At 47.1% G+C, this 26,918-nt stretch overlaps 1 protein-coding gene across 1 annotated transcript in view; it reads right to left on the reverse strand.

The window, feature by feature from the left end:
• Positions 1-1,152: 1,152 nt before the first annotated feature.
• The window catches only part of Strada (STE20 related adaptor alpha), a 31,408-nt gene continuing 5,642 nt past the window's right edge, over positions 1,153-26,918 (reverse strand). The window contains exons 2-13 of the mRNA XM_051158895.1: positions 26,467-26,546; positions 23,644-23,701; positions 21,477-21,505; positions 12,917-13,019; positions 12,484-12,605; positions 10,212-10,320; positions 9,979-10,102; positions 6,539-6,710; positions 5,973-6,077; positions 2,459-2,700; positions 2,154-2,196; positions 1,153-1,898 (exon numbers count right to left, since the gene is read on the reverse strand). Coding sequence (XP_051014852.1) covers positions 1,746-1,898; positions 2,154-2,196; positions 2,459-2,700; positions 5,973-6,077; positions 6,539-6,710; positions 9,979-10,102; positions 10,212-10,320; positions 12,484-12,605; positions 12,917-13,019; positions 21,477-21,505; positions 23,644-23,701; positions 26,467-26,502 — 1,296 coding nt within the window. The 5' untranslated portion in view covers positions 26,503-26,546 and the 3' untranslated portion in view covers positions 1,153-1,745. The remainder of the gene's footprint in view (positions 1,899-2,153; positions 2,197-2,458; positions 2,701-5,972; positions 6,078-6,538; positions 6,711-9,978; positions 10,103-10,211; positions 10,321-12,483; positions 12,606-12,916; positions 13,020-21,476; positions 21,506-23,643; positions 23,702-26,466; positions 26,547-26,918) is intronic.

Below are 26,918 nucleotides of genomic sequence, written 5' to 3' on the forward strand. Positions count from 1 at the left end.
AAGAAGGCAGTGCGGAAGGAAAAGAGCTAGCTGTGGGCCCATGCAAGTTGGGCAGGGCATAGGAGATGCACTGGCAATAGATGTGACTGGGGCTTCTTCACACTGGCCTTTCTCACGTGCCATTTCAGGTCCCCTAGACCGCCTCCAGGGGGAAGTTAAAGTTTACTTAAATGTTCTGTAGTTGTTAAACAAGATCGCTAGCCCAGGCTGGCCTCAAAACAGCTATGTAGCGGAGGATGATGTCCAACACCCCTCCCTGTCTCTACTCCCAGGTGCTGGGTTTCTAGAGATGTCCCATACACCACACCCAATGTGTGAAGTGTGGAGGAGCTGGCATTCAAACACGGCACTTTATGCATGCTGGGCAAGGACACTGCCAACTAGGCTGCACTCCCAGTCTCAACTGTAAAACTTTTAAGAAAATGGAAAGTGGGAGTGTTAGATGGTTTGAGAAGCCTCAGAGGAGGGGGCGGGGGAAGAGGCTTCAGCCGAGTGGGGGAGGGTCTCACCCAGGGGACTAACAAGGTGGAAAAGGCTAGGCTAGAGCTGTGCAGTGGCATGCACAGAAATAAGGTTAGGAAAGGTCCCCTTGCTCCTAGTCACTGGCCGCCAGCCAGGATGACAGGTTCTTGGGTTACACGCTTGCTGGGTATTAGTACCAACCATAAGGAGACACGCATCAGGTTTCCAGACAAAACCTTCCACCCTTTGCTGCCTACAGATGGGCTTGGCCAGTTACCAGCACTGATGCCCTTTCTAGATAGTTTTTGACAAGGTAAAATTTAATGCTGGAATTATGGAAATTAAGAGACCATGGTTGTTGTTGTTGTTGTTTTTTTAGAGGTGTGCATGCTTATGAAAGAAATTACTGCCAGGCCCCCACACCCACTTAGCTCACTCTAGGAGCAACAATGACTGGTATCTGAGCCTGTTTGGCCATCCTTAGAAGCCAGTGTACAGCCTCTGCACACACGGAAACACTAGCGCCGGTCCCAACATACTGTGAAAATTTTAATTTGTTCTGACAATGAAACGAACACAACGTAAGGACTCTTCAGCCCTCAGATGAGGCAAGACATCTGTGGCCCTTGGAGGAGGCACCAAGGCAGCAGCTGGCAGGAGGCATTAAGATGGATTTGTGGGGAAGGAATGTAGTGAACAAATGAGCTAAGAGGTGGTTTCAGGTGTCAGGGCCCAAGAGATAGGTGGGGATGAGGTTGGCCAGTCCTGGCCTTAACTGTCCTGGTGCTTAGAAGGACAGAACTTGTCTTCCCTTCTCAGTAGGGCAGGTAACTAGGGAGATGCCTGAGGGCAGGGCAAGCTGCTTAGGACTGGACCCCTTCCGCCCTACAGGATCTGGGAGCAGAGGAGTGCGGGAATAGGCTGGCCGAGGGCAGGGTGGGAAGAGGACGGATGTGAAAGTTCTCTGGGTCTCAAGTTAAACCTCTGGGCTAGGACTCAGCCTTGGGCCAAAGAGCAGCTCTTCCTTCTACAGAGGTCCCCTGAGGGATGTCAGGATGTCAGCTTTCTGGCTTCTCAAGTCCCTGGTGACTGGGACTCCCTGTGTCTCAAAAGCCACAAAAACAGTGTAATCTCTTCCAGAATGTCCTTTCAAGCAGCTAGCAGCCAGCTCTGCCAGCAAATGTCCTTTCTACCCAGTCTGCACTCAGAGGCAGGTGCTGGCCCTCAGGAAGGGCCCTGGGGCTCACACCCCACCCCAGCTGGAGGGTACAGGCTGCATTGACTCAGAATTCCCAGTCATCCACCTCCAAGTCTTCCAGGTTGGTCACCAGGCCAAAGATTCCACTGTGATCCTGAGACTGGCTGCCCTCAAAGTTAGTGATGGGAGTGACAGGGCGAAGCAACTCAGGCAAAGCCTCCGAGGCACGTCGCTTGATCTGAGGGAGAGACATAAGTTGGATGTGGATCCTACAATTCAGGTCCCAGGACACCACAGGACCTTCGGTTATGGGGCCATGGCTCCTCCCCTGTGGTGTCCTAAGGAAGGAGAGTGCCTCTTAGGCACTCAGAAGCACGGTCATCCCGCTGGTGCACACAGATAGAGGAGGACTCCCTAAACCCACAGCTAAGGGGTTGTGGCTGGAACCGCAGGTGAGCAGCAAGCAGCAGGGAATCAGGGAGTGCCACCATACCTGCTTGAAGAAGGAGTGGTTCAGGAGGGTGCTGGCATTTGGCCTGGAGAGAAAGGAGAAGAGTTCCATAGGACCTCTGGGCCCAGCTGACCAAACCCTCCCCTCAGAGACCCTCTCCTGCTTCCCTCAGCTCTCCCAACAACTAATAATACCCAAAGTCACCCAGGCTAGCTTCTTAACAAGAGGCTGATTCTTTTTGCTGTAGGGCCACACACTCCTCTGGGAATCCAGATCTCCAGAGTCACAGCCTCTTGAATACTGGCTGAAGCTTCCAAGCTTCCTCTGCTCCCTGAGGCTCAAGGTACCTTGCATCAGGGTTGCGCTGAAGGCACTGCTCCACAAACTGGTGGAAGTGAGGTGAGAATGTCCGGTGGTAAGGGTGGGAGGGCGAGTCGCCATTGGAAGGCCGGAGGCTACCAGTGGCCAAGCTGTCATTCAGGGAAGGATTGGCAATGGACCGTGAGGGGCTCATGGTGAGCTCCTCAGCAGGGATGGTGCTGGTGTCCAGCAGGCAGGGCACGGTGCCATTCAGTTTCTCTAGCAGCATCTGGGGAAGAGATGGGTATGGGTTGAGGGGCCTTGGGAGTCCCCTCACAAAACTCTCCTCCTGGAACAAATGGGATCTCTGGGAGTGAAGACGGAAGTTGGACCTGCTGGCTAGCTTTATGTTAATTTGACATAAACTAGAGTCATCTGAGAGGGAGCCTCGTGGGAAAATGCCTCCACACAAATGGGCTGTAGGCAAGCCTGTGGGCTTTTTCTTAATTAATGATTGATGTGGGGGGGGCATTGTGAATGGTGCCAGCCATGGGGTTGGTAAGAAAGCAGGCTGAGCAAGCCACAGGGAGCAAGGCAGTAAGCAGCACACCTCCATGGCCCCTGCATGAGTTCCTGCCCTGCCTTTCTTAGCAATAGGCTGTTTACTGGAAGTGTAAGCCAAATCTTTTCCTCCCCACCATGTGGTCATGGTGTTTCACCACAGCAGAGCAAACCCTAAGACACGGTATAAGTCTGACTCTTGCAAAGGAACACTGGCCTCTGGCTGGCAGTGAAGGCAGAACGGGAGAGAAGGGGCTACCAGTGCCCCTCACCAGGGATGAAGGGCCCAGCGTCTGCTCCCCCTTTACGGGGCACTGAACTCCTGTACCTACAGAGCTGTCTCTAGGGCAGAGGCAGAGTGACATTGCTCTGTGAAGCCCAGCTGCACTTTGCCGGGTGCAAGTGAGTCCAGTGAGTGCACAACGGAGCAAGTGCAATACAGCAGCTGATGGGCAGGCTGCACCAGGGCCAGGCCCAGCTGGGCAGGCTGTTTCAGAGCGTTCCAACTGGACACATTAAAAGCAGCCTTAAGGACAGCTATCTTTGTGGGTGACCTCATGAACCTCCTCAGCAGTCCAAACAGAACGTGGAGATGTGGCGGGGCTGTGCTAACATGGAAGCCTCTGGCCACATGTGACTCTATTTAAGTTAGCCTTAAATCCTGTCCCTCTGCCTCAGTGGCCACATTTTAAGTCATCACATAACACGTGGCTAGTGCTCCCTTACTGTGGACAGTGCAGGGACAGAGTTTTACTGGACAGTGTTGCCTCTGGATCTAATGTTCACACTAACTAGGCTCACACTAATTGGGCTCATGCTATTGCCATACTTAAAGTCCACAACAACTAGGCTCACACCATTTCCACACTAACTAGGCCCACACTAACTAGGCCCACACTAACTAGGCCCACACTAACTAGGCCCACACTAACTAGGTTCACACTAACTAGGCCCACACTAACTAGGTTCACACTAACTAGGCCCACACTAACTAGGTTCACACTAACTAGGCCCACACTAACAAGGTTCACACTAACTAGGCCCACACTAACTAGGTTCACACTAACTAGGCCCACACTAACAAGGTTCACACTAACTAGGCCCACACTAACTAGGCCCACACTAACTAGGTTCACACTAACTAGGTTCACACTAACTAGGCCCACACTAACTAGGCCCACACTAACTAGGTTCACACTAACTAGGTTCACACTAACTAGGCCCACACTAACTAGGTCCGCACTGACTAACCATCTAACTCCTTCCTGAGCGTCTCCTGTTAATTATTTCTTACACATTTCTTATACCTAGGCTCTACAACCTAACTATTCTACAGAGCTAAGTTAAGCTAAGAGCTAAATTGGATAGATTTGAGTCACCTTTCAGATAGATGGATGACAGATAATCTACTATCACCCCATGCTTATCTCTTCAGCACTTCTTTATTCTTTGGGACATGAACCAATGCCCTGGGGATCATATGTGGGACACCCTTGCTTCCTTCTCCAGCCTCATCACCCAGCAGCCCCCTGACATGCGTGGACCCACACCATTTACAATTCTTTGCCATGCCCCAGATCTGGTTCTTTGTTAGCTCTGGGTCTTAAAGACTCTGTGTGTGCACACACATTGCTGAGACTGAACTCAGGACTCTGCATATCCTAGGCAAGAATTCTACCACTGAGCTGCACTTCCGGCCCAGGAGTAGGCTTCTGTTCCCTCTTCAGATGGTCAACTGCCATTAGCTTTTAAGGCTAGACCAGGGGCTAGAGAGGTGGCTCAGTAGCTAAGGAAGCTTGCTGCTCTTACAGAAGACCTGAGTTTGGTTCCTAGCATCCATGTTGGGTGACTTAAAATTCTGACTCCAGTTTCCAGAAGCTCAAATGTTCTTTTCTGAACTCCTTAGGCCACTGCATACACATAGTACACATCTGTGTGCCATATACACACATGCAAGAATGCACACACAGATGAATTTTTTCTTTAAAAAGTTTGATACCGCCGAGTGTGGTGGCGCACATCTTTAATCCCAGCACTTGGGAGGCAGAGGCAGTGGAATCGCTGTGAGTTCGAGGCCAGCCTGGTCTACAAAGTGAGTCCAGGACAGCCAAGGCTACACAGAGAAACCCTGTCTCGAAAAACCAAAAAAGAAAAACTTAAAAAAAAAAGTTTGATACCAAATATTATCCCACCCTAGAAGCGCCCTTCATCCCTGCTCTAGGAAGCTTACTCTGCCATTCCCGAGGGGGCAGTCTGTGACCCGAGGGGGAGGCTTGATCAGTTTCTTGCCTCCTCCTGGTTCTGGATCTTGCTTCAGGTACCTGAGACCCAGGAAACACTCAAACAATCTCAACTCCATTCCCTGGGTGTGATAGGGCCTGGACAAATGTCTTCTCTGGGTCTGTCTGTCTAACAAGAGCAAACTAGGCCACTGCCTGAGTTGTGGCCAAAAGGCAGGAAGGTGAGTAGAAGCTGAACTAACAGAATTTAGTTTCTAAAAGTACGTGCCAGAACACAGTGGTGCAAACCCCAGAGACACCTGAGAATAAGATGCCTTATCAAGGAAGGAAGACAGGAGACATCTGGTACTTTATGGGGATGAGGTAGCTAGCTAGGCATGGTGGTGCATGCCCACAGTCAAAGAACTGGGAAGCTGAGGTAGGAGTGCTTGATGCTGCCTGAACACAGGAAGAGGCTACTTCACAACACAAAGAATAACAAAATTGGTTAGTGTGGTTTACAGTTTGCATAGCCGTGTGTTATGTGACCTCTCTCTGCCCTGTCCCCACCCACTCTGGGTTGGGCTTCTGACTACATTTATCACCAGAGAAGGGAACAAAGAATTGCCCAAGCACCCCTCCACCACGGTGGGAAACCTCTTTAAGAAAAGACTGTCTTTCACGTTAGGAACCATAGTAGGAGTCTGAACGTGGTGGGGAGAAGCAGACGTCTGTGGCAGGCAGGTGGGGAGAGGACGGGAGCACTGGGCTGCAGGCTCACCTGAGTGGCGGGCATATCCTTGAAGGGGACATGGCCGTTGGCTAGTTCACAGGCTGTGATTCCCACACTGTAGATATCAGACTTGGCATCATAGCCCTGAAGATTCTAAGTCAGAAGGAAAAGCGACAGATGACTCCATTTGCAGCCCTGGTCTTTCTTTAAATAGGAAGGAAAAACACAAGGGCTGCCCATCCACAGTCAGGACCAAGCCCAGAGCACGCTCCTTGCTGTTCTGCTGTGTGAGGAGTGCAAACGTTTGGCACTGCTCTAACACTGGGATGGGTGCTTCTGCTCAGCACCAGGATCTAGAACACCAAGTATTTCCAGAATGCTCTCTACCCATAGGGTGAGAAATCTCTGAGACAGACACAATAGTGTCAGGTACAGTTGGGGACCCCACACATCCACAGCCTGTATTTGCTAAGGCACACGTAGCCAGCGGGTCTCTTCCCTCTAGAACTCTCTTACCAGAAACGGAGTAGCCCCATCCCAGCAAATCCCCGTGCTTCCTTGGGAGATCATGAGTGGGTGGAAGGAAAAGGCTCCTTGGGTCCAAGGACACAGACCTGTTGGAGGACTTCTGGGCTGAGCCAAGGCAGGACCTTGATGCTGTACTTGGGGAAATCATGGACTGCCCGCTGCCGCTGCCCATGGCTGATCATGCTAAGGTTGCTGCGTAAGCCAGACAGGTAGACCTTCCCCTCCGTGGAGATCAGAATGTGGCTGGCCTTGACACTCCTGCAGGGAGGTGAGACAGTGTCATGGGCAGTTCTGCAGGTTTCATATACTAGATCTGCACAGCTCTCTCCCATGTGTATATTACATGTGTATAAGTGCACCACATACACATATAAATGTATTTATGAACATTTTTCAGACACACCCGAAAATGAGAAAATAACATGGCCCCACTCGGGTACTATTAGATGTCCTTTGTGCAGGGTTGTGAGGGCCTTTCTCTGGAGCCCTGGCTGTCCTGGAACTCAGCATGTAGAGCAGATTAGCCTTGTACTCAGAGTCACCTGCTGTCTCCAGAGTACCTAGATTAAAGGTGTGCGCCACCATGCCCAGCCACTTGATTTTAAAAGAGGTTTAATTTTATTCTTAATTATGTGTACATGTCTGTCTGAGTGTGGGAATGTGCACACGAGTGCGGTGCCCGAGGAGGGTAGAAGACAGTGTTAGGGCCCCTGAGTGTGGGAATGTGCACACGAGTGTGGTGCCCGAGGAGGGCAGAAGACAGTGTTAGGGCCCCTGAGTGTGGGAATGTGCACACGAGTGTGGTGCCCGAGGAGGGCAGAAGACAGTGTTAGGGCCCCTGGAGCTGAAGGTATAGGCAGCAGTGAGCTACACAATGTGGATGTTGGGGCCAAACTTCGGTCCTCTGCAAACTCTCTTAACTACTGAGCTGTTTCTCTAGCTTAAAGACTTATTTTATTTTAGTTATTGGGGGGGGTGAGGACATGGGAGGTGGTGAGGCTGTTGGGGTAGGTATGTGCCAGTGCCTTCAGGGGCTAGAGTTGCCAGATCTGGAGCTGGAGTTACAATCGTGAACCACCTAATGATTTGCTGGGTCCTCTGCTCTTAACTGCTAAGCCATGTCTCCAGCCCCTAAGTGCTATGTTGAAGGAGGCCTCCTCAGTGCCACAGGCATTGCTATGAATATTGAACCATCTCCTGTACACATGTGATGTAAGGAATGTTCCCCAATTATCCTTGTCTGGCTAACAAAGATGCTGAAGCCTGTGGCTGGACAAAAGAGAGATAGGCAGAATTTCGGTTTCCGGGGTCAGGGGACCATGAGGCAGGAGGGGAAGGAAAGAGGGAACAGAAGGAGCAGAAGACAGAGCAGGAGTCCATGGGGCAGGATGGACGGGGAGCACGTGGCCATGAGGCAGGATGGACGGGGAGCACGTGGCCATGAGGACGGACTGATGGAACAGGAACCTCTTGGGAGTCCCAGGTTGGCAAATGATTGGCTTTTAAGAGCACTAAGATTGTGAGAAGCTCAGACTGCCCAGCATAGTGCCTACAGCTTAATAATAAATCATAGTCTCTCTGGATCAATTATTTTGGAAGCTAGCAGGGGTTAAAGAAAACTGTTGCTTTATTGATTAGTATCTTACGTATCACTATAACATTTAAACTTAAGGGCTGGGAAGTGGTGGTGCATGCCTTTAATCCCAGCACTCGGAAGGCAGAGGCAGGCGGATCTTCATGAGTGGTCTACAGAGTGAGTCCAGGACAGCCAAGGCTACATAGAGAAACCCTGTCTCAAAAAACCCAAAGCAAAGCAAAGCATCTAAACTTACTATGTCCCTAGTATCAAAGTGTATGAAATGTGAATCTTTACACCACAAATGAGTGCAGCTCTCAGCCCTCACGGGAGATGGTTCTCTATGCACTGCACGGTGATTAATGCCTGGGCTCACAGCTGGCTGACCTGCAGGGTAAGTGTCTGTGGAGTGGTCAGCCACAAGCAGGACATCTGACTCACTCAAGGATCATTGTAAAAGAAAGGATGGAGGACCCTGACCAAAACAGGATCTTCTGGACATGGCAGGACCACTGCACTCATGAGTTCACACAAACTGTGGTTGCCTGCAGAAGACCCAAAGCACACCAAGCCAGTCAGCACCAGAGCACAGAGGAGAGAGGGATTCTTCTACTCTTAACTGACAGGCTGACGGCTGCTGAGGGAGAGAAAGTCAGTTTTATTTAGCAGTGTGGCCCCTGCTGTGTTGACCATATTCTGCTGGATGACCCAGCTAGCCTGGGACTCATTGTCTAGCCCAGGCTGGACTAAAACTGTTGCTTTTGTTTTTGCAGACAGAGTTTCTCTGTGTAGGCCTGGCTGTCCTAGAACTCACTATGTAGACCAGGCTGGCCTTGAACTCACAGAGATCTTTCATGCATTTTCCAGACTGGCTCCTACTAATACTTTTAATCTGTATTTTTTGTTCTTGGGCATTCTTGGAAAATGCATGTGTGTGTTTTACACTTACCTAATCGCTTTATGTTAAGCAATTTACTCCTTTCTCACTCCGTGCTAACTTCAAGACTTTGTTGCTACTTGTATACATCAGATTCTTGGTTCTCATGGCATCTCTAGTCCAGGGATCTAACATTTGCCCATTCTCCAGAGAGAAACATTCAAGCTACTTCTATGTGCAAATGTAGCAGATGTCAGCCTGCAGGTCCACTGATGGGCACACAGCCAGCGCTGTGATGAGCCTGGTTCCATGGCCCTGACCAGCTGCACGGGGTCCCCGCCAGCCTAACCACTGCCAGTTATGTGTACACTGTGACATCTTGTCTTCATTTGCAGTCCTCTGAGCACTAGGGCTGAGTGTCTGTCCCGGTGTCTGTCTGTGACTACTGGGGCCTGCTCTGATGTAACTTCCCATCCTGCTATTTTGCTGTTCTTTCCTTGTTTTGCACAATCTTGTTGCTCATTCGTGTTTACTCTGGTACACACTACTTTATTCATAGTGTCTTTTATGAGATAGAAATCTTTAAACCTGATGTAATCAAATTTATTATTTTCTTGCTTTATGCTTCTTAAATATTTATTAGTTCTTATTTGTCTAGGGTTGAAAGCTATTCCCTCACACTGCCTTCTACTTAAGTCTGCAGTTCAGAGCTTGCAAGATGGCTCAGAGGTGGAAGGTGCTTGCTGGCAAGCCTGACCTCCTCAGTGTGATCCCGGAACCAGTGAAGTGGAAGGGGGGCCCAGTTCCACTGTCTTCCCCACCGACACCAACGACGAAGCCACCTGCCTTTGCCCTGACTGGGCCTGACTGTGGGCCTGCTCTGAGGCACACAGGGGTAAGGCAGGGGCTGGGGGCCAGTGGACCACAGCAGATAACTCTTCTCACACAGTAATGACCAAGTGACTTCAGCACTGACAGGCTAATGACTGTCCCCTAAGTGGTAAGTCCAGACTCCAGATCCTTGATTGTGAACTCTAGATTCACTAGTGAAGGGTAAGTGGCTTGGAACACACCTGTGCACATAGCCCATGTGGTGGATGTAGTCCAAGGCCTTTAGCACGCCCTGCAGGATGTACGCAATCACCAGCTCATTCATGCCATCCATGAAGTGTGTACCAATGAGATCCTTTGCAGAGCCTGAAAAGGACACCAGTGGGAACAGGACAAACAGCACAGAACCCGTCCACCGTTCAGAACCCGCCCGCCGTTCAAAACCCACCCACCGTTCAGAACCCTTTGCACTCACCATATGCCATGAATGACGTGACAACCCACAGCTCATTGTCTGAGATGAAGGTGGCTCGGTATGGCACAATATTGGGATGGCTGAACAGTTTAGAGACATGAAGCTCCCCCTAAAAGCAATGGCAAAGCTGAGGTCGGCGTCAAGAATGGTGTCCAGCACAAAGGAGCAGTGCGGTGTTAGTGTGGGGACCTAGTGCCTTCTGGATGCCCTCCTCAGAATCCTTCCAGTGCAGGAAGGCCTACCATGCCTGAGGAAAGCCCCCTGCTTTGCCCACTCAGGCCTCTGAGTAGCTCTGCTAGCCAGCAACACACCCAAGAGTCTCAAAAAACAAGCCCTCACCATGCAGGGACATGGCTGTCAACACAGCGAGAGTCAACCACCTCAGAGACAACAAAATAAAACAGTGGCCGAAGACTTGGGGATGATTTGATTAATTCAGTCCCAAAGGCCAAGATACACAGTCCTCCTGAAGTTAGGAGTGCGATCCCAGTCTGCACACGTGAGGCTGGGTAACAGGGCAAGATGCTATCAAAAGACGAACAAAAAATACTTTCCCACTATACAGCAAAGTATAAGAGTTGATGGGACTAATGAGCACATAATAACTATGGAGTACAAGGCACATTTCCCAGCACCCAGACTGGGGCCCTCCCCAGAAGCAGGCACATGAAACATTTTTTAAAAGGTTCAAAGGGACCTCAGAAGAGCCAAGTAGCTCTGTTAGGCCAGTGCTTAGAGCAGTGGCTCTCAACCTGCCTAGTGCTGCGACTCTCTAATACAGCTCCTCATGTGGTGACCCTCAACTATAAAGTTATTTCACTGCTACTCCATAACTGTAAATTTGCTACAGTTAGGAATCATAATATAACTATCTGATATGCAGGATAATTGCTCTGACCCCAAAGGGGTTACAACCAATGAGTTGAGAACTGCTGGCTTAGAAGGCTGGGACAGGAGGACTGATGAGTCTGAGGCCAGCTTGGGCTACCTGAGTTCTAGACCAACCTGAATGAGAGAGACCCTGTCTCAAACGAAATTAAAAACAAAACAGAACCTCCAAAAAGTTCACATTCCTGAAATTTTATGACCTAAGTTAAGGCCATATGTGCAGTTCCGTCTGCCTGTTTAATGTTTCAGAGGAAGAAAAAGAAAAAGAAAAAGAAAAAAGAAATCACATGGGCAACCACATTCTAGAACAAATAGCTAAGCTAGTACTGGCCCCATCTGGTCACTACATACAAAGAAATGTGGACAGCACTGTCAGGTGAGCGTTACTTGAGGAGAACGCTCCAGGTGAAGGGCAGGAGCTGCACACTGGCCTGAGCCCACTCTGTGCTGGGCGCTATGCACACTGGTCTGAGCCCACTCTGTGCTGGGCACTATGCACACTGGTCTGAGCCCACTCTGTGCTGGGCGCTATGCACACTGGTCTGAGCCCACTCTGTGCTGGGCGCTATGCACACTGGTCTGAGCCCACTCTGTGCTGCATGCTATGCGCACTGGCCTGGGCCCACTCTGTGCTGCACGCTATGCACACTGGCCTGGGCCCACTCTGTGTTGCACGCTATGCACACTGGCCTGAGCCCACTCTGCGCTGGGCGCTATGCACACTGGCCTGGGCCCACTCTGCGCTGGGCGCTATGCACACTGGCCTGAGCCCACTCTGCGCTGGGCGCTATGCACACTGGCCTGAGCCCACTCTGCGCTGGGCGCTATGCACACTGGCCTGAGCCCACTTTGTGCTGAGTACTACGCATACTGGTATCACAGGGCCATGAGGCATCTCACCCCTACTTAGTTCCTACACTAGTGTAACAGAAGGAAGGCTTCTTGCTTGCCAAATGGAGAGGCATCTGCACACAAACAAGGTGCTAAGGGCCAGAAAATGGCCACTGGTGTTTGCGACAGAGCAGGTGGCCCTGCCTGTGACTGTGACTTCCTGAGCCTGCCTGTGCTGCTTGCTTCTGCGCTTGCCTGCACGCGTGCTGCTCAGCCTCTCTGAAGAACGCAGAGCAAGCAGAGACTGCTAAGACTCTTCACTGATGCCTCATGGCTTCCGAACACATGGTCCACGTTAGCTTCCTGCAAAAACTTCTAGAGGAATGACTATATAGCCAGGAGCCCACCCTCCCAGGGTCACACGTTAGCTTCCTGCAAAAACTTCTAGAGGAATGACTATATAGCCAAGAGCCCACCCTCCCAGGGTCACACCCTCCCAGGGTCACACCATCCCGGGTCACACCCTCCCAGGGTCACACCCATGTGTTAGTACCTGCAAGAACGTCACCATCTCATTGGAGCAAGCTTCTAGGTTGATCCTTCGTACTGTCACATACTCTCCCGTTGGTTTGTACCTGGCTAAATTCACTGTCATCAAGTCCTCAAACCCTTTGCCTGAAACAAAACAAAACAAAAACAAAAGGAATGACTTAAACAGAGACAGCCACAAAGATCTGTCTACTCTAAAGATAATTTTCTTCATTTCAGCAGAAAATTTTAGTTAGAATGTTCACTGCTGCTGACATTTCATAGCTGACATTTCTTGGTTTTTCCATCAGTCCTTCTCAGCCAATCACTGTGGCAGACTATGGCCTCCTGGAAATGACCTCTTCCCATACTTGGCACAAGAAGTTCACAGAAGCCTGCTGTCACTGTGAATCCTCCCAGCTAGCTGAGGAAGGCTGTGGCACGACGGTGGGCATTACCTATGACGGCGAGCAGCTCATAACAACCGCTCTCTGGGAGAAAGCTGCTCATGACCTCTGGCTTAGAGAAGGATGCTATTGACTCTGAGCTCGCCTCATTGGCCTAAAGAAAAAGAAAAGGAGGTTAACTGAGAAAATGGAGGTGGAGAGTGGGCAGAGGCAGTAACAGATGCTCGAGGAGCCTCGCTTCTACAGCACACACAGCAATCCTGACTGTGGCAAAGAAGCTCTGCTGGCTCTACCTGAGGAGGAACATAGCACATGGTGTTCAGTCAGCACTGCTGCCTCTACCTGAGGAGGAACACAGCACAGGAGTGTTCAGTCAGCACTGCTGGCAGACCAGGTGTTGTGAGATTTACAAACAAGGATGACTGTCCGTCAACTACTCTGCTTCTCCTTTCCAGTAACTGACTGCTAAGGTCTACCAAGCTCGTGGCTGAGGAAGGACGTGTGGAGAAAGACCCATGAAAAAAGGCGGTGGGAGTGGGGTGGAGAGATGCCTCGATGGTTAAGAGCTCTGGCTGCTTATCCAGAGGCCCTGAGTTCAATTCCCAGCAACTACATGGTGGCTCATAACCATCTATAATAGGATCCGATACCCTCTTCTGGCCTGCAGGCTCTGTATGCAGATAGAGTAAACATAAAATAAATAAATAAATCTTAAAAGAAAAAAGGTGGGGGTAGAGAAATACTGTTTTCAGTTTCCTGCTTCATTGGGGTTCAGTTTTTCAGGGCCCAATTGCAAGACTCTAAAAGGTCAGACCTACAATTTTGCTCTAGAGCAGTTCTCAAGCTGTGGGTTGCAACCCCTTTGGGGGCCGAATGGCCCTTTCACAGGGGCTGTCTATCAGAAATTTACATTATGGTTCATAGCAGTAGGAAAATTAGTTATGAAGCAGCAATGAAATAACTTTATGGTTGGGGAGGGGTGGTCACCACAACACGAGGAACTGTATTAAAAGGTCACAGCATTAGGAATGTTGAGAACCTGCCAGTGGGCATATGTGCAGGCAGAGCATTGTATACATAATAAATCTTTAAAAAAAAAAAAAAAAAAGAATGTTGAGAACCACTAATCTAGAGGAACATAGCTGGAGGAACCTCATTCCTTTAACAAACCAAATGCCCAGGCTGTTCATTGCTGACGTTCCTGAGCGACAGGAAAGTGACTCTCTGGGCCTGCGGCATGCTCAGCCTCCTGGTCCCTGCCCAGTCAGGTCGGGGATGATGGACTCCAGCCATGTGGATACGGATGTCACGCCTGAGGAAAGGGGGCCAGCAGTGCAGAATGTGGACGGCAGGACAGCACGCCAACAGCTCTCCTTTCACAGGCTTGCTTTCCCTCTAGGCCCAAACGCATTCATATGGCTTGGGGAAAGGACTTCTGTCTTTGAACCTTCTTCCTTCAGGCGTCTCTAACTTGAATGGAGAAACCTGAAGCCAGCTCCCTGTATGGTATGCCACAATTATAAGCCTGGCTTCAAGTCAGGGGTGCTGGTGCATGGCTGTAATCCTCGTACTCGGGAGGTGGAGGCAGGAGGATCAAGAGTTCCCAGCCGGCTTCAGCTGCGGGAGCCCGTGTGTCAAAAAGCCAAGCAAAATAAAAACAAATCTGGCCTCCAAGCAGAAGAAACTGTAAACGCACAAAAAGGCTCTTGCCTCAGCAGCACTAACTATAGAAGCTGAGGATGCTCTGACAAGCTGGTGCCTGGACAGCCACCAAGGCTGTGACTGCAGAGCCCCTAAACACTGCTTGGCGTCCTATTTAAATACCATATACTCTTCAGAGCTCTTTTACACTGTATCTGATCTTCCTTCCCCATGCTAGATTAAGAGATGGACAGATACTTTTTTTTTTCTTTTTCCTTTTTTGTTTTTTTGTTTTTTTTTTTGGTTTTTTGTTTTTGTTTTTGTTTTTTAAGACAAGGTTTCTTTATGTTATTTTGGCTGTCCTGGACTCACTTTGTAGACCAGGCTGGCCTAGAACTCACAGTGATCCGCCTGCCTCTGCCTCCTGAGCTGGGATTAAAGGTGTGTGCCACCACGCCCAGCTCTATTTTTCCTTTTTGAGACAAGGTCTTTGTAGACCAGGCTGGTCTTGAATTTAAGAGATCTGCCTGCCTTTGAACTCCTGCGTGCCGGAGCAGGGCATGCCCCACCATGAGTACCCCTGCTCCCTGGAATGCACTACGTACGCAGGCTTGCCTAGAATACATGGTGATCTTCCCGGCTCTGCCTTCCAGTGCTGAGCTGACAGGAGCAATCTCAGCATCACTCCAGCTCTATCTCTCAATAACAAAAATGAGGGTCCCCGAGGTAAATGATTTGCTAAAAAAATTCAAACATGGCTATGTGACACAGACAAGAACCAGGCCCCTGCCAGGGAAAGTGTCCTGTTACTCATGTTTTAAAACAATTAATAAAGGGGTCAAATGGCTCTGCCTCCCTCACCACATAAGAGTGATACTAAAAAATGGGTGTAGTGGCACACACCTTGGTCTCAGCCCTGGGGAGGCAGAACTATCTCTATGAGTTTAAGGCCAGCCTGATCTACATAGTGAGTTCCAGGACAGCCAGACCTACATAGTGAGACACTGTCTCAAAAAAACAAACAAAAAAAGAAAGAGACATTAAGAGGGCTCTAATTGAGCAAAATAGATACCTATTAATAAAGTCTCTTTTTGTTTTGGTGGGTTTTGTTTTTTCGAAACAGGGTTTCTCTGTGTAGCCTTGGCTATTCGGACTCACTTTGGAGATCAGGCTGGCCTTGAACTCACAGAGATCCGCCTGCCTCTGCCTCCTTAGTGCTGGGATTACAGGCATCCACTAACCTCGCCTGGCTAATAAAGTCGATTTCTAGTTTAATCCATCTTTTATTTTCTATCCAGTTATAATTCACTGACTTTCATTGTTGTGTAATATTCTCTCTTTTTTTTTTTTTTTTTTTTTTTTGGATTTTCGAGACGGGGTTACTCTGTGTAGCCTTGGTCATCCTGGACTCACTTTGTAGACCAGGATGGCCTCGAACTCACAGCGATCCGCCTGCCTCTGCCTCCCGAGTGCTGGGATTAAAGGCGTGCGCCACCACGCCCGGCATTGTGTAATATTCTTTTCAGGAACAGATATCAAATTAGCCACTCCAACACTGATGGGATTGAGTTCTTTTCCAACTCTGCTCTTACAAACTGCACTATTATAAACATGTTAGACTGTATCTCCTAACGAAAGCTGGCAACTAGCAGAAAGAATCACCAAGTTACTGACTACATGACCAGCCAATTTTGTGAAGACAATGACATACTGCTTTCCAAAATAATTGCACCATTCACATCACATTCTCAGTGCCTGAATGGTTTTCTTGTGTTTATTTCCTTTTTTATTGTTGTGTGTATAATGCACATGTGTAAGTGTGCGCACATATGGCTTTGGAGGTCAGAGAATGTCTCTGTGGAGTCAGTGCTCCCCTTCTTCCAGGAACTGAAGTCAGGTCATGGGGTTTGCACAGCAAGTGCCTTTACCTACTGAGCCATACGGCTGTCCTCTTGACTCTTCTTGCTCTTAATAAAGTCAGTGTTTGGTTCACAGAAAGCCCAATGGGCTGCTTATCAGATCTAGTTCCCTGCACTGGTTCTGTCTACCTCACTGACCTCATCTCCTCAACCAGTCACTTTCCCCAAACAAATAAACATGACTCTGGTCTCAGTGAACCTGCCAGTCATCTCATCTAGAAAAACCTTTTTTTTTTTTTTAAAGGATTTATTGTAATTTTGAATCCTGGTTGGTTTTCTGTCCAGCTTGACACAGGCTGGAGTCATTTGGGAAGGGTGAATCCCAGTTAAGGAAAATGGCTCCATCAGATAGGCTGTAGCCAAGTCTAAGGCATTTTCTTCATTAATGATTGCTGTGGGAATGCCCAGCCCTCTGCAGGTAGTAGAGAAAGCAGGCTGAGCAAGCCACTGCAAGCAAGCCAGAAACCAGTGTTCTCTCAGTTCCTGCCTCCAGGGTCCTGCCCTGACTTCCCTCAGTGACAGACTGTAAGCAGTAAGATGGAATAAACCCCACGTTTCCTCCTGTATTGCTTTTGGTTTTGGTGTTTATCACAGCAATAGAAAGTAAACTAAGGCAACATATATGGGTGTGTTGTCTGCACATATGTAAGTGCATCCAGGTGTCCAGCCAGATTTGAGATTTAGTTTTGAGCCACCACATGGGTGCTGAGAACTCAACCTGCATCCTCCACAAGAGCAGCAAGTGCTCCTAACCTTTGAGCTATCTCTCCAGTCCCTTTAACTGGGACACTCCTACTTGGCTACAACTTCTGTCCCCACTGTTTATTTGTTTTGTTTTTTTTGTTTGGTTTGGTGTGGTTTGGTTTGGTTTTGAGACAGTGTCATAGAGCCCAGGCTAGCCTCAAACTCACTATGTAGTTGATGCTGCCCCTCCAGTTGTCCAGCAAACACACTGCCCTCATCACTGTCTTCTTATCATTTAGGTCCCCAGTGTAATTTCTCCAGAGAAGACTCTGGGCAGCAAAGCAGAGCAGGTTCCTGTCGCTCTGTTACGTTGCATGAAAGGGTTCTTGCCTGCTGTGTTCACTGCTATATTAATAACAATATGGTAATAATAGAACAGTACTGGACAAACCTAAAGAATCTGTAAATCATAAAAGCAAAGTCAGAACTCAAGGAGCTTTCTGACAGCCGGGCAGTGGTGGCGCACACCTTTAATCCCAGCACTTGGGAGGCAGAGGCAGGCGGATCACTATGAGTTCGAGGCCAGCCTGGTCTACAAAGTGAGTCCAGGACAGCCAAGGCTACACAGAGAAACCCTGTCTCGAAAAACCAACAAAGGAACAAAGAAAAAAGAAGAAGAAGAAGAAGAAGAAGAAGAAGAAGAAGAAGAAGAAGAAGAAGAAGAAGAAGAAGAAGTTTTCTGCCCACAATCTTCATGGAGAATGAAAGAGTAGAGGGAATGCCAAGTCCTCTGGCAACAGGGCTTAAAGTGATGGGTACACTGGGCCTGCAGCGCCTTTACCAGAGCCTGGTACCTACCAGCAATATTGTTTTTTAAGCCAGTAACACTATGGCCCTCATGAGAATAACTGCTTCATGTTTAAAGCTTTCTCTCAACTTCCAAACTTTTTTTTATTTATTATGTATACAGTATTCTGTACTGCAGGCCAGAAGAGGGCACCAGATCACATTATAGATAGTTGTGAGCCACCATGTGGTTGCTGGGAATTGAAATCAAGACCTCTAGAAGAGCACCCAGTGCTCTTACCCTCTGAGCCATCTCTCCAGCCCTCAATTTCCAAACTTCTTAAACTTCCTCTAGTTTGAAAAAGAGAAGAGGAAGAACAACTGAGTTCTCAGAGTAAAATATTTATTATATATGCTTTTAAAATTATGTTTATTTTAAACAACTCTCTTTGAAAAGCTACAGATGGAAACTCCTTTATTACCTGTCCTACTTCCAGGCTGGGAGGCACACAAGACACACTACCCACTGGGCTCCAACTATAGCATTTCTTGTTGAACACAGGCAGGGAAAGGCTCAATGAATTGCTTACACAGTAACTGGCCAAATACTTCTGATCTAGTTGTATAGAAAATGACTGGAAAGTGAAACTATTAGCAACCAGCTTTTTGAAACTGGGAAATGTGGGGCTGAAGGAGATGAACTAGCCTAGAGGCTGCTGCGGCTTCTGCATGGCTGCCTGACTCACGCAAGCCCTCCCAGAACAAGCCTCTCCCACTCCAGTGAACCCGTGCTTTTCCACAGTCAGAGGCCAGCAAACACAGCAGGAGAGAAAGGGGATAGTTCTGTAAACAGGACAAAATTATTCTAATGCTGTTTGAGTAACTTAAGAGTAGTTATCCTGTAGTTACTAAGGACACGTTTCCTTTAGGACACCTGCACCACTAATTTCTAAACAGAGGCGTGAAATAAATTAAGCATCTGAACTAGTTTTCATACGTACATTTAAATACAGAAGGACTTCTGAAAGAGGTATGGTCTGTTACTGACACAAAAGAGGGGTGTCCTGGTTAGTTTTCTGTCAACTTAACCCAGCTAGAGTTATCTGGGAGAAACCTCAATTAAGACAGTGCCTCCATCAGATTGGCCTGTGGACACATCTGTGGAGTATTTTCTTAAATAATGATTGGTGTGGGAGGGCCCAGCCCACTGTGGGTGGTGCCACCCATGGGCAGGTGGTCATTGGTGGTATAAGAAAGCGTCTGAGCAAGCCATGTGGAGAACGCCAGTAAGCTGTGTTTGTCCATAGCATCAGCTGCAGTTCCTGCCTCCAGGCCCCTCTGCAGTTTAAGTTCCTGTTCTGACTCAGGGTACATAAGGAACATAAGCCCTTTCCTCCCCAGTTGCCTTTGGCCATGTTGTTTACCACAGCGCCAGAAAACAAACCAGGAAAGTGGCGCCAGGCTCATAGGGCACGGCTGTGTTTTGGTGGGAAGGTTGTGAAGAACTTTGGAACTCTGGCTGCAAACACTGTCAAGTGCTCAAAGCTTAGTAAACTGTGGAAAGAAACTGGAGGATAACGCTGAGAGTGGAGAGACGGCGGAGGTATGGCTTGCAAAGTTTCATGCTGACATGTTCTTCTGAACTAAGAAGCTGTGGTTCTGTCTGCTAGGGCTGAACAAAGGCCCGTGCTTTACCAAAACAGGGTGAGCTCATTAAACTCTTGTAGATTTTTAAGAAAACTCTATGTTCAGAGCAAAGAGATGAAATTTTAGCTCATTCTCCTTAAACACAGCACAGCATAGTTATAGCACTGAGATCTGGAATCTCAAATTGCTCAAGAAAAGATACTAGTTCTATTAATCTTTTTTTAGGTCCCCACATTAAAAGCATTTTTCTTGTTCTGAAGCATTTTAAAACACATAAGCCATTGACACCTAGAAACGACCATAAAACAGTAGCATTGTTTAAAACAAAATCCAATAATGCATACAAAGACAATATTTATCAACTACTATGAAATGAACACATTCAACTTGCCTCAGGTTTTACCCACGACAGTCTTTGCTAGACCATCAGTAGCTATGAGCACATAAGAATTAGTATCTCTTATGAAAAAATTGGGTCTTATAGGGATTTAAATTTTTTAATGTATTTTTTCTTTTTTTTCTTTTTTTTTTTTTTTTTTTTTTTTTTGTCTCCTGAATGGAAACACGTGGGTCTGACACCAGACAGGTGTCCCCACAGATGGAGTAGGCACAGTCGTCCTCCTTGGTCCGTCCCTGGGCTGCCGAGCGCTCTTACCATCTTCTCCCTGTTCCATCCTTCTCCAGCTCTTAGAGCCTCACTGCTTAACAACCCTGGTGGCCTCAAACTGGTGATCCTCCTGCCTCAGCCTCCTGCGTACTGGGATCACAGATGAATGCAACTATCCCCAGCCATTGTGTTCTCTTTCTCTCCTCTTCCCTCACTTCCCCTCCCCCGCCCCCAAGACAATGAGTCACAGTTTCCAAAATAGCTTGGTGCACTGTGCACATATGGTGCTATTTACTCAGGGAAAATAAAGCACCAGCAGAGGAAAGACAGCGAGAACCCTGCAGCTTTTCTCAGGGAAAGAAAAACAAACAAACCAACCCAAGACTGTTTTTGTATGGGTTTTTTTGTGGGAGAGGGAGAGGGCTTGAGGTTTTTTTTTTTTTTTTTTTTTTTATTTTCAATTGTGGGTGTCCACAAGCAGGAATGTGTGTGTGTGTAGAGGTCAGAGGGTAACTCTGTGGCATCAGTCTTCTCCTTCTCCTTTTATAGGTCCCAGGGATTACTGAGGCTGTTGTCTTACTCTGTTGCCCAGGCTTGCAAGCTGCGTGCCTTTACCAGCCAGGCCCCTCACTGCCCTAGGGACTGTCGTTTTAAGGCAGAGTCCTCCCACGTAGCTTACACTCTTGCCATCCTCTTGCTTCATCCTCACAAGTGGTGGGACTTCAGCCATGTGCCCCCATGCCTAACTTTGGCTGTGTCTTTTGTCTTGTACTGAGGGTGGCACGCAGGGCCTCATGTCTGAGGAGCACCCTGCTTCTGACCCACACCTTGCCCTTGGTTTTGAGAGCTAGGATGACAAGTGTGGTATGTACCGCCACACCTAGCCTGCTTTGTACTTTTTAGTTTCATTTTTATTTTTGCAGTAGAGGAGACTTGAGGTTCTACCTTATGAGCCAGAGAAGGATCTGTATTTCCTCCATGGACTGAAATTTACTGCTAATAGTCTACAAATGAGGAAGTGAGAGGCACCAGCCAGTAAAGCTGAAATGTCAAACTGATGAATTTACTTTAGGGGGTGAGCAGTGAGGGGGGAGGAGGCTTCAATCCCCAGATAAGACTTCTCTGCTCTGTAAAGTATACAACAAAGTCTTTCTAGGGTGAAACCTGAAGCGTCACAAGTTAAAAAAATAAAATAAAATAAAATTGTATTTCAAATCAAGCTGAGAAGGGCAGCCGAAGCATAGCGCACAAGCCAAGGAAACACTGCATGCCCACAGGCCTCATCTCCGTGCAGCAGCCACAGTGCAGAGCCCAGAAAGCCACTTACTTTTCTCCGAGTGTCACCCGGAGGCTGCTCTGGGGTAGAGAAATTGATTGTTGGCATTTGTTAGCAGAAGGCACACCCGCATTCAGAACAGCAATTATTACACTTAGGACAACAGTTAATAACAGAGACCACTTAAGTCATCACAGCACTATACACACACACACACACACACACACACACACACACACACACACACACACACACACAGCACCACAGTGAGATTGCTGCAGCCTCCTGGGACTGGCACATGAATGTCAACTGCAGCCCTGGGCACATTTACTTACCCTCAACATAGACTGTTAATTTGAACATGCAGGTTTCTGAGCCTTATATACTTTGTGACATCTACTTTCCCCCTTCCCTTCGTTCTTTAGGCCCTCACTCAAGCTAGGCAACTTAATTACTCAACCATGTTCCCAAATTTTCCTTTTTCTTTTTACGCAGCTCATTTCTCAGTAGATAGGGTTGGATTCTGAACGTGACGACAGCAGTGACTTTGGGCATCAGCTGCTGGGAATGACAACAGATACAGAAGGACACAGGCCGACTAAGTAGTCCTGCACACAAACCCTGTGTCCCTTGCCTTTTCTATTTTCAAAAGTAACGGAGACCATTAACCAGGGGCGGAGGGGTAGCACAGTGGGAGTGGGCCTGCCTGGTACACACCAGGCCCTGGGTACAGGAAAAAAGATTATGAAAGGTCTTCCACTGTAAAGTACAGGAGTGGTTATATACTTTCAAACATCTTAAACATATAATTCTAAATACCTTAAACTATAACAAATCAGAAGAGAAAGTTTAGTCACCAAGGAAAATGCCTTTCATTGAGCATCCAATTACCTAGCTACAGAGATTAGAGGAAGAGTAATTTAGTCTCGGTTTTTCAGTAGTAGTTTCCTCTCAGACACTAGTTTTCTGGTATACAAACAGCAGTTAGTCTTGACAGAGGGCCAATTCCAAGTTGTGTAAGACTCAGTAACACTGACTACTAACAGTGGGTGAGCTGTGACCATGCAGAGAGAAACATTTTAGCAACCTCAGATCAGACGAGGATTCTGTCAAAGACAACCAGAGACTAGGTGTGGTGACACATTCCTTAAATGCCAGCACTCAGAAGGTAGAGGAAGAGGGAATCTCTGCGTGTGAGGCCAGTCAAGGAAGGCTACATGGTGAGACCCTGTCTCAAGCAAACAACAACCTGAACTAAGATTATCATTTCCAAAGAGTCTTACTTTGGAAAGGGCCAAACAGGAATGTCTGCATCTGTTAAAACTCACAATACAAACTTACTGGGTCAATAGGTTTTATGATAGGAGGTTAGTCTGTTTGCCCTGATAGATTTTTTTCTTAGATCTATTAGGTCTCACGATTTCTGCTGTGAAATTATGAGTCAACTATATGGATCAATACAACCAGAACTTTTACATCACTTTTACCTTTGTTATGATCTATTGTTTTATTTTTAAAACGTGTGTGTGTGTGTGTGTGTGTGTGTGTGTGTGTGTAAGACTAGAACACTGCCAAAGCTTTCCCCACTGACCAGTGTTCCTGGCCTTCTTTTTCACTTTTCAATTGGACACAGGGTCTCACTAAATTACCCAAACTGGCCTTGAACTTGTCAGGCTGCTGTTTCAGCCTCCCAAGTATATATAACCAACCAAACAAAACAACAACAACAAAAAAAAAACCTACAGGTTTTGGGGTTTTGTTTGTTTGTTTGTTTTGTTTTTTGAGTCAGGGTTTCTCTGTGTAGCACTGGCTGGCCTCAAACTCACAGAGATCCGCCTGCCTCTGCCTCCCAAGTGCTGGGATTAAAGGTGTGCACTACCTGGCCTGGTCTCAGAAAAACTATAGGCAGGCACCAGGCCTGCCTTAGAGACTTTGAAAATTTTTAATTTAGCAATATGTGTTTCAACTGGACAAATGCTTATAAAAAGCACACAGGCCTTTAAACACTGTGCTTGCTCTCTAATAGTCAAGACAGGAGAAGGACAACTGCTGGATTCATTTGCAGATTTCTGGGACACACAGGTTAAAAGGAAGCCATGAGAACCTAACAACTATAGTTCACACTGGCTCTTCAAACTGCTAACCTGTATAAATGATCTAGTCAGCAGAACAGTGGGAATTACCCTGAAATGATGGCTAAGCGCCGTTCTGTACTTACCTCCAAACAGTTCCAAATCTCTTAAGCCCTCAACAATGAACTTTTCCGAGACCCACCGCTAAAGAGGAAAACCCCAAAGAGAATTAGTATGTCTTCTAAGCCACAACAAAGTAGCTATCAGCTCTTAGAGACAAACAAGAGAAGCACCCCACAAAAACATAACAAGCAGGATCTTGAAACTGGTACAAACAATAGATTCGTTCCTTTCCCTAGTCTTCTGTATCTAACTTTAAGCAAAATAACTGGTTCATAAATGTGATAGAGGGGAAATACACGGAACTGTCCCTAATGTGAACATTGTCATTGGTTGCATCTTGTTTATTCCACAGATATTCTTTACAAGTCCTGGATCATCAACGCCAATTTGAAAAGTGTTGCTAGAACTCAACACATAGAAAACATGAATAAACAAATTTCTCACAAGCCTCTGCTAGTTTACAAAGATACCCAGCACATCCCATATTCTTTTAACTACAAAGCTGTCTTCTTTTGTTTGGTTTTTGCCTTTTGGAGACAGGGTCTCTCTGTAGCCTGGCCTGGCCTTAAACCCCTCCATCCCCCTCCAGCAGTTCCCCAAGTTCTGGATACAGAAATGTACCACCGCACCTGCCTCTTTTGTTTTCCTATCATCTACTGTTGGGTGGGAGGATGGGCTTCCTCATGACATTTCCACGCAGGCAGACCATGTGCCTTGATCATATTTACAGCCCAGCACCCTCTTCCTGTCCCTTCCCCACTCTGGTTCCCCTTTGCCTTTTCAAGGAGAACCCCTTCTGATTTCATGTCAGAGACTTGCATGTTGTCCTCCATAGCGGGCACGCGCATCCTCTTAGTGTCAACCCATGTGGGCGTGGAGGCTGCTGAAGCCAGCACATTCACAGGGTTTCTAAAGACTTACTTTCTATCAAGTCACCAGGACTAAGCTAGCATAATCAATGTCCGCCTTGCCAGCCCATTTCAGATGGGTTTTAGATTTCTATTTACTAATCAGGGGTCTGGTTTCACCTTAATCAGGCCAGGTTAAAATAGGAATGTGGCTCACATTAAAAGCAATGGAATCCAGACTCTGTGTCACTTCACGACTGGTGTTAAAGCTTGGCATCGGAGCATTCTTTCCACTGAGTGGAGTTCAGGCTAAGGAGAGAGTTACCTTTTCCTCTTAACTAACACTGATGTTTATTCCTTACAGTGTAACGGTGTTTATACATGTAAACACAAGAAAGGGAAGATTAAAGAACATTTTTTAAAGCTACATAATATGCACTAAAACTATAAAGTCCCTTTGTCCTCTTCTGTAACAATTTTTTTCTGAACTTAAAAAGCAAATTTAATATAATTCCTATGCACTATAGTACAAAGTATAATTTGTGCTTTAATATTTGAGAGTGGCAAACTCATTTCTCATAACACTTAAATATGATTAAAATCTTTAAATAATCATTGCACTTGACTCGGGGGCTGGAAAGATGGCTCAGAGGTTAAGAGCACTGGCTGTTTTTCCAGAGGTCCTGAGTTCAATTCCCAGCACCCACATGGTGGCTCACAACCATCTATAATTAATGAGATCTGGTGCCCTCTTCTGGCCTACATGCAGGCAGAATACTATATAAATAATAAATAAATCTTTAAAAATGAAGTGTGATAAAATAAATAAGATACTTTAAGAAAAATTTAATTACATTAATTTATTTTGTTGGGGAAGGGATGCACATGTGGAGGTCAGAGGACAACATGTGGAATTTGTTTCTCTCCTTCCCCAGGGCTCCCGAGGTCCCCAGGGCTCCAACTCAGGTTGCCAAGCCTAGTACAAAACCCTGCAACTGATGAGCCAGCTCAATGGCCCATAAGACACTTTCTAATGAAGTCATTGGAGCTTATAAAGAAGTGAAACCCAATATTTGTTCTTAAAATCAATCTGATAATATTTTTTTCCTAAAATTTTTACAGGAAGAATGGGAACTAAGTCGCCCACTACCACAATCATACAGTTGAGTTTCCTGAGCTTGGGGAACTTGCAGGGTCAGCACATCTGAGCGCTAAGTCTCGGCCTGGGAAAGTACCTTCACGGTCATGGTATCTCCACTTCCAGGTGAGTGTAAGATTCTTTTCTTATTTATTTATTTTGTGCATGTGTATCATGTCATGTATGTGGGGATCAGAGGACATGTGGGACTCAGGTCTCACCTTCCACTCACTATGTAGGTCCCAGGACTGAACTCATGTCAGGCTTAGCGGCAAGCACCTGTACCTGCTGGACCAGCTCACTGGTCCCTGATAACGACTCTAATAACAAGTATAATAAATTCTTCAAGTTAATTTTAGTATATGTGCTGCCAAAGTGAACACCTTAAAATTAAACTTAAAGACTCTTCATGACTGTACTTAGAAATGTGTTCCAGTAACTTCAACCTGATACTGATTTTAAAAACATTAATCCAGCTGTGTGGGTTGGCTCATGCCTGAATCGCAGCACTTGGGAAGGCAGAGGCAGGTGGATTACTGTGAGTCTGAGGCCAGTCTGGTTTTCAGACAGAGATCAGAGAGCCATGGTTACACGGAGAAACCCTGTCTTGAAAAATCAAAACCAAAACCAAAAATCCATGAAAAACAGAAGCAAGGAGATCTTTAGCAACTATGCAACTACACAGAAAAGCCCAACTTATTTAACACGCAACTAATCAATTCATAAAATAAGCCACTTTCCCGCTTCTTTTTTACCAGACAATTCTGAGTGTTATATAAAACAAAACAACCCACCACAACATCCACCCAAATACTTTTCAGAAGAGAAAAATAGGAAGCCAGAAGAACAGGAACACTCACCCTAATTCGCTCTGGTTTACTTACAAGAAAAGACATGGGTTCCTACTGTGCAGACCTACTTCAATCTCAAAAACTTAAACCTAAAAGGAAAACAGAAACAGGGAGAGTTGGTTAAATCTCTTTTTATACAAATATTTCCCCCAGTCTCCTGTAGCAGAGCCTGGTCTCAAACTCACCACCAAGTAGAGAAGGACCTTGTACTCCCGAGACTCCCGTCTCCACACCTGAGTACTGGGACTACAGGCGTGCACCACACTGGTTATGTAGCCAACAGGATGGAACAGGTGTTTTCTTGAGTGCTAGGCAAGAACGCTACTGAGCAATATCCCCAGCTTAGATAAAACAGCTGTTGAACAAAACGTACTACTGGTCTACCCTTCAAGGCACCATACCAGACATTTAACTTACTAAGTTCTGAGTACTGTTTTAGAAAAGGGTTGGGTGACAATAAA

The sequence above is a fragment of the Acomys russatus genome, chromosome 16, assembly GCF_903995435.1.
Source record: "Acomys russatus chromosome 16, mAcoRus1.1, whole genome shotgun sequence".
NCBI classification, from domain to species: domain Eukaryota; kingdom Metazoa; phylum Chordata; class Mammalia; order Rodentia; family Muridae; genus Acomys; species Acomys russatus.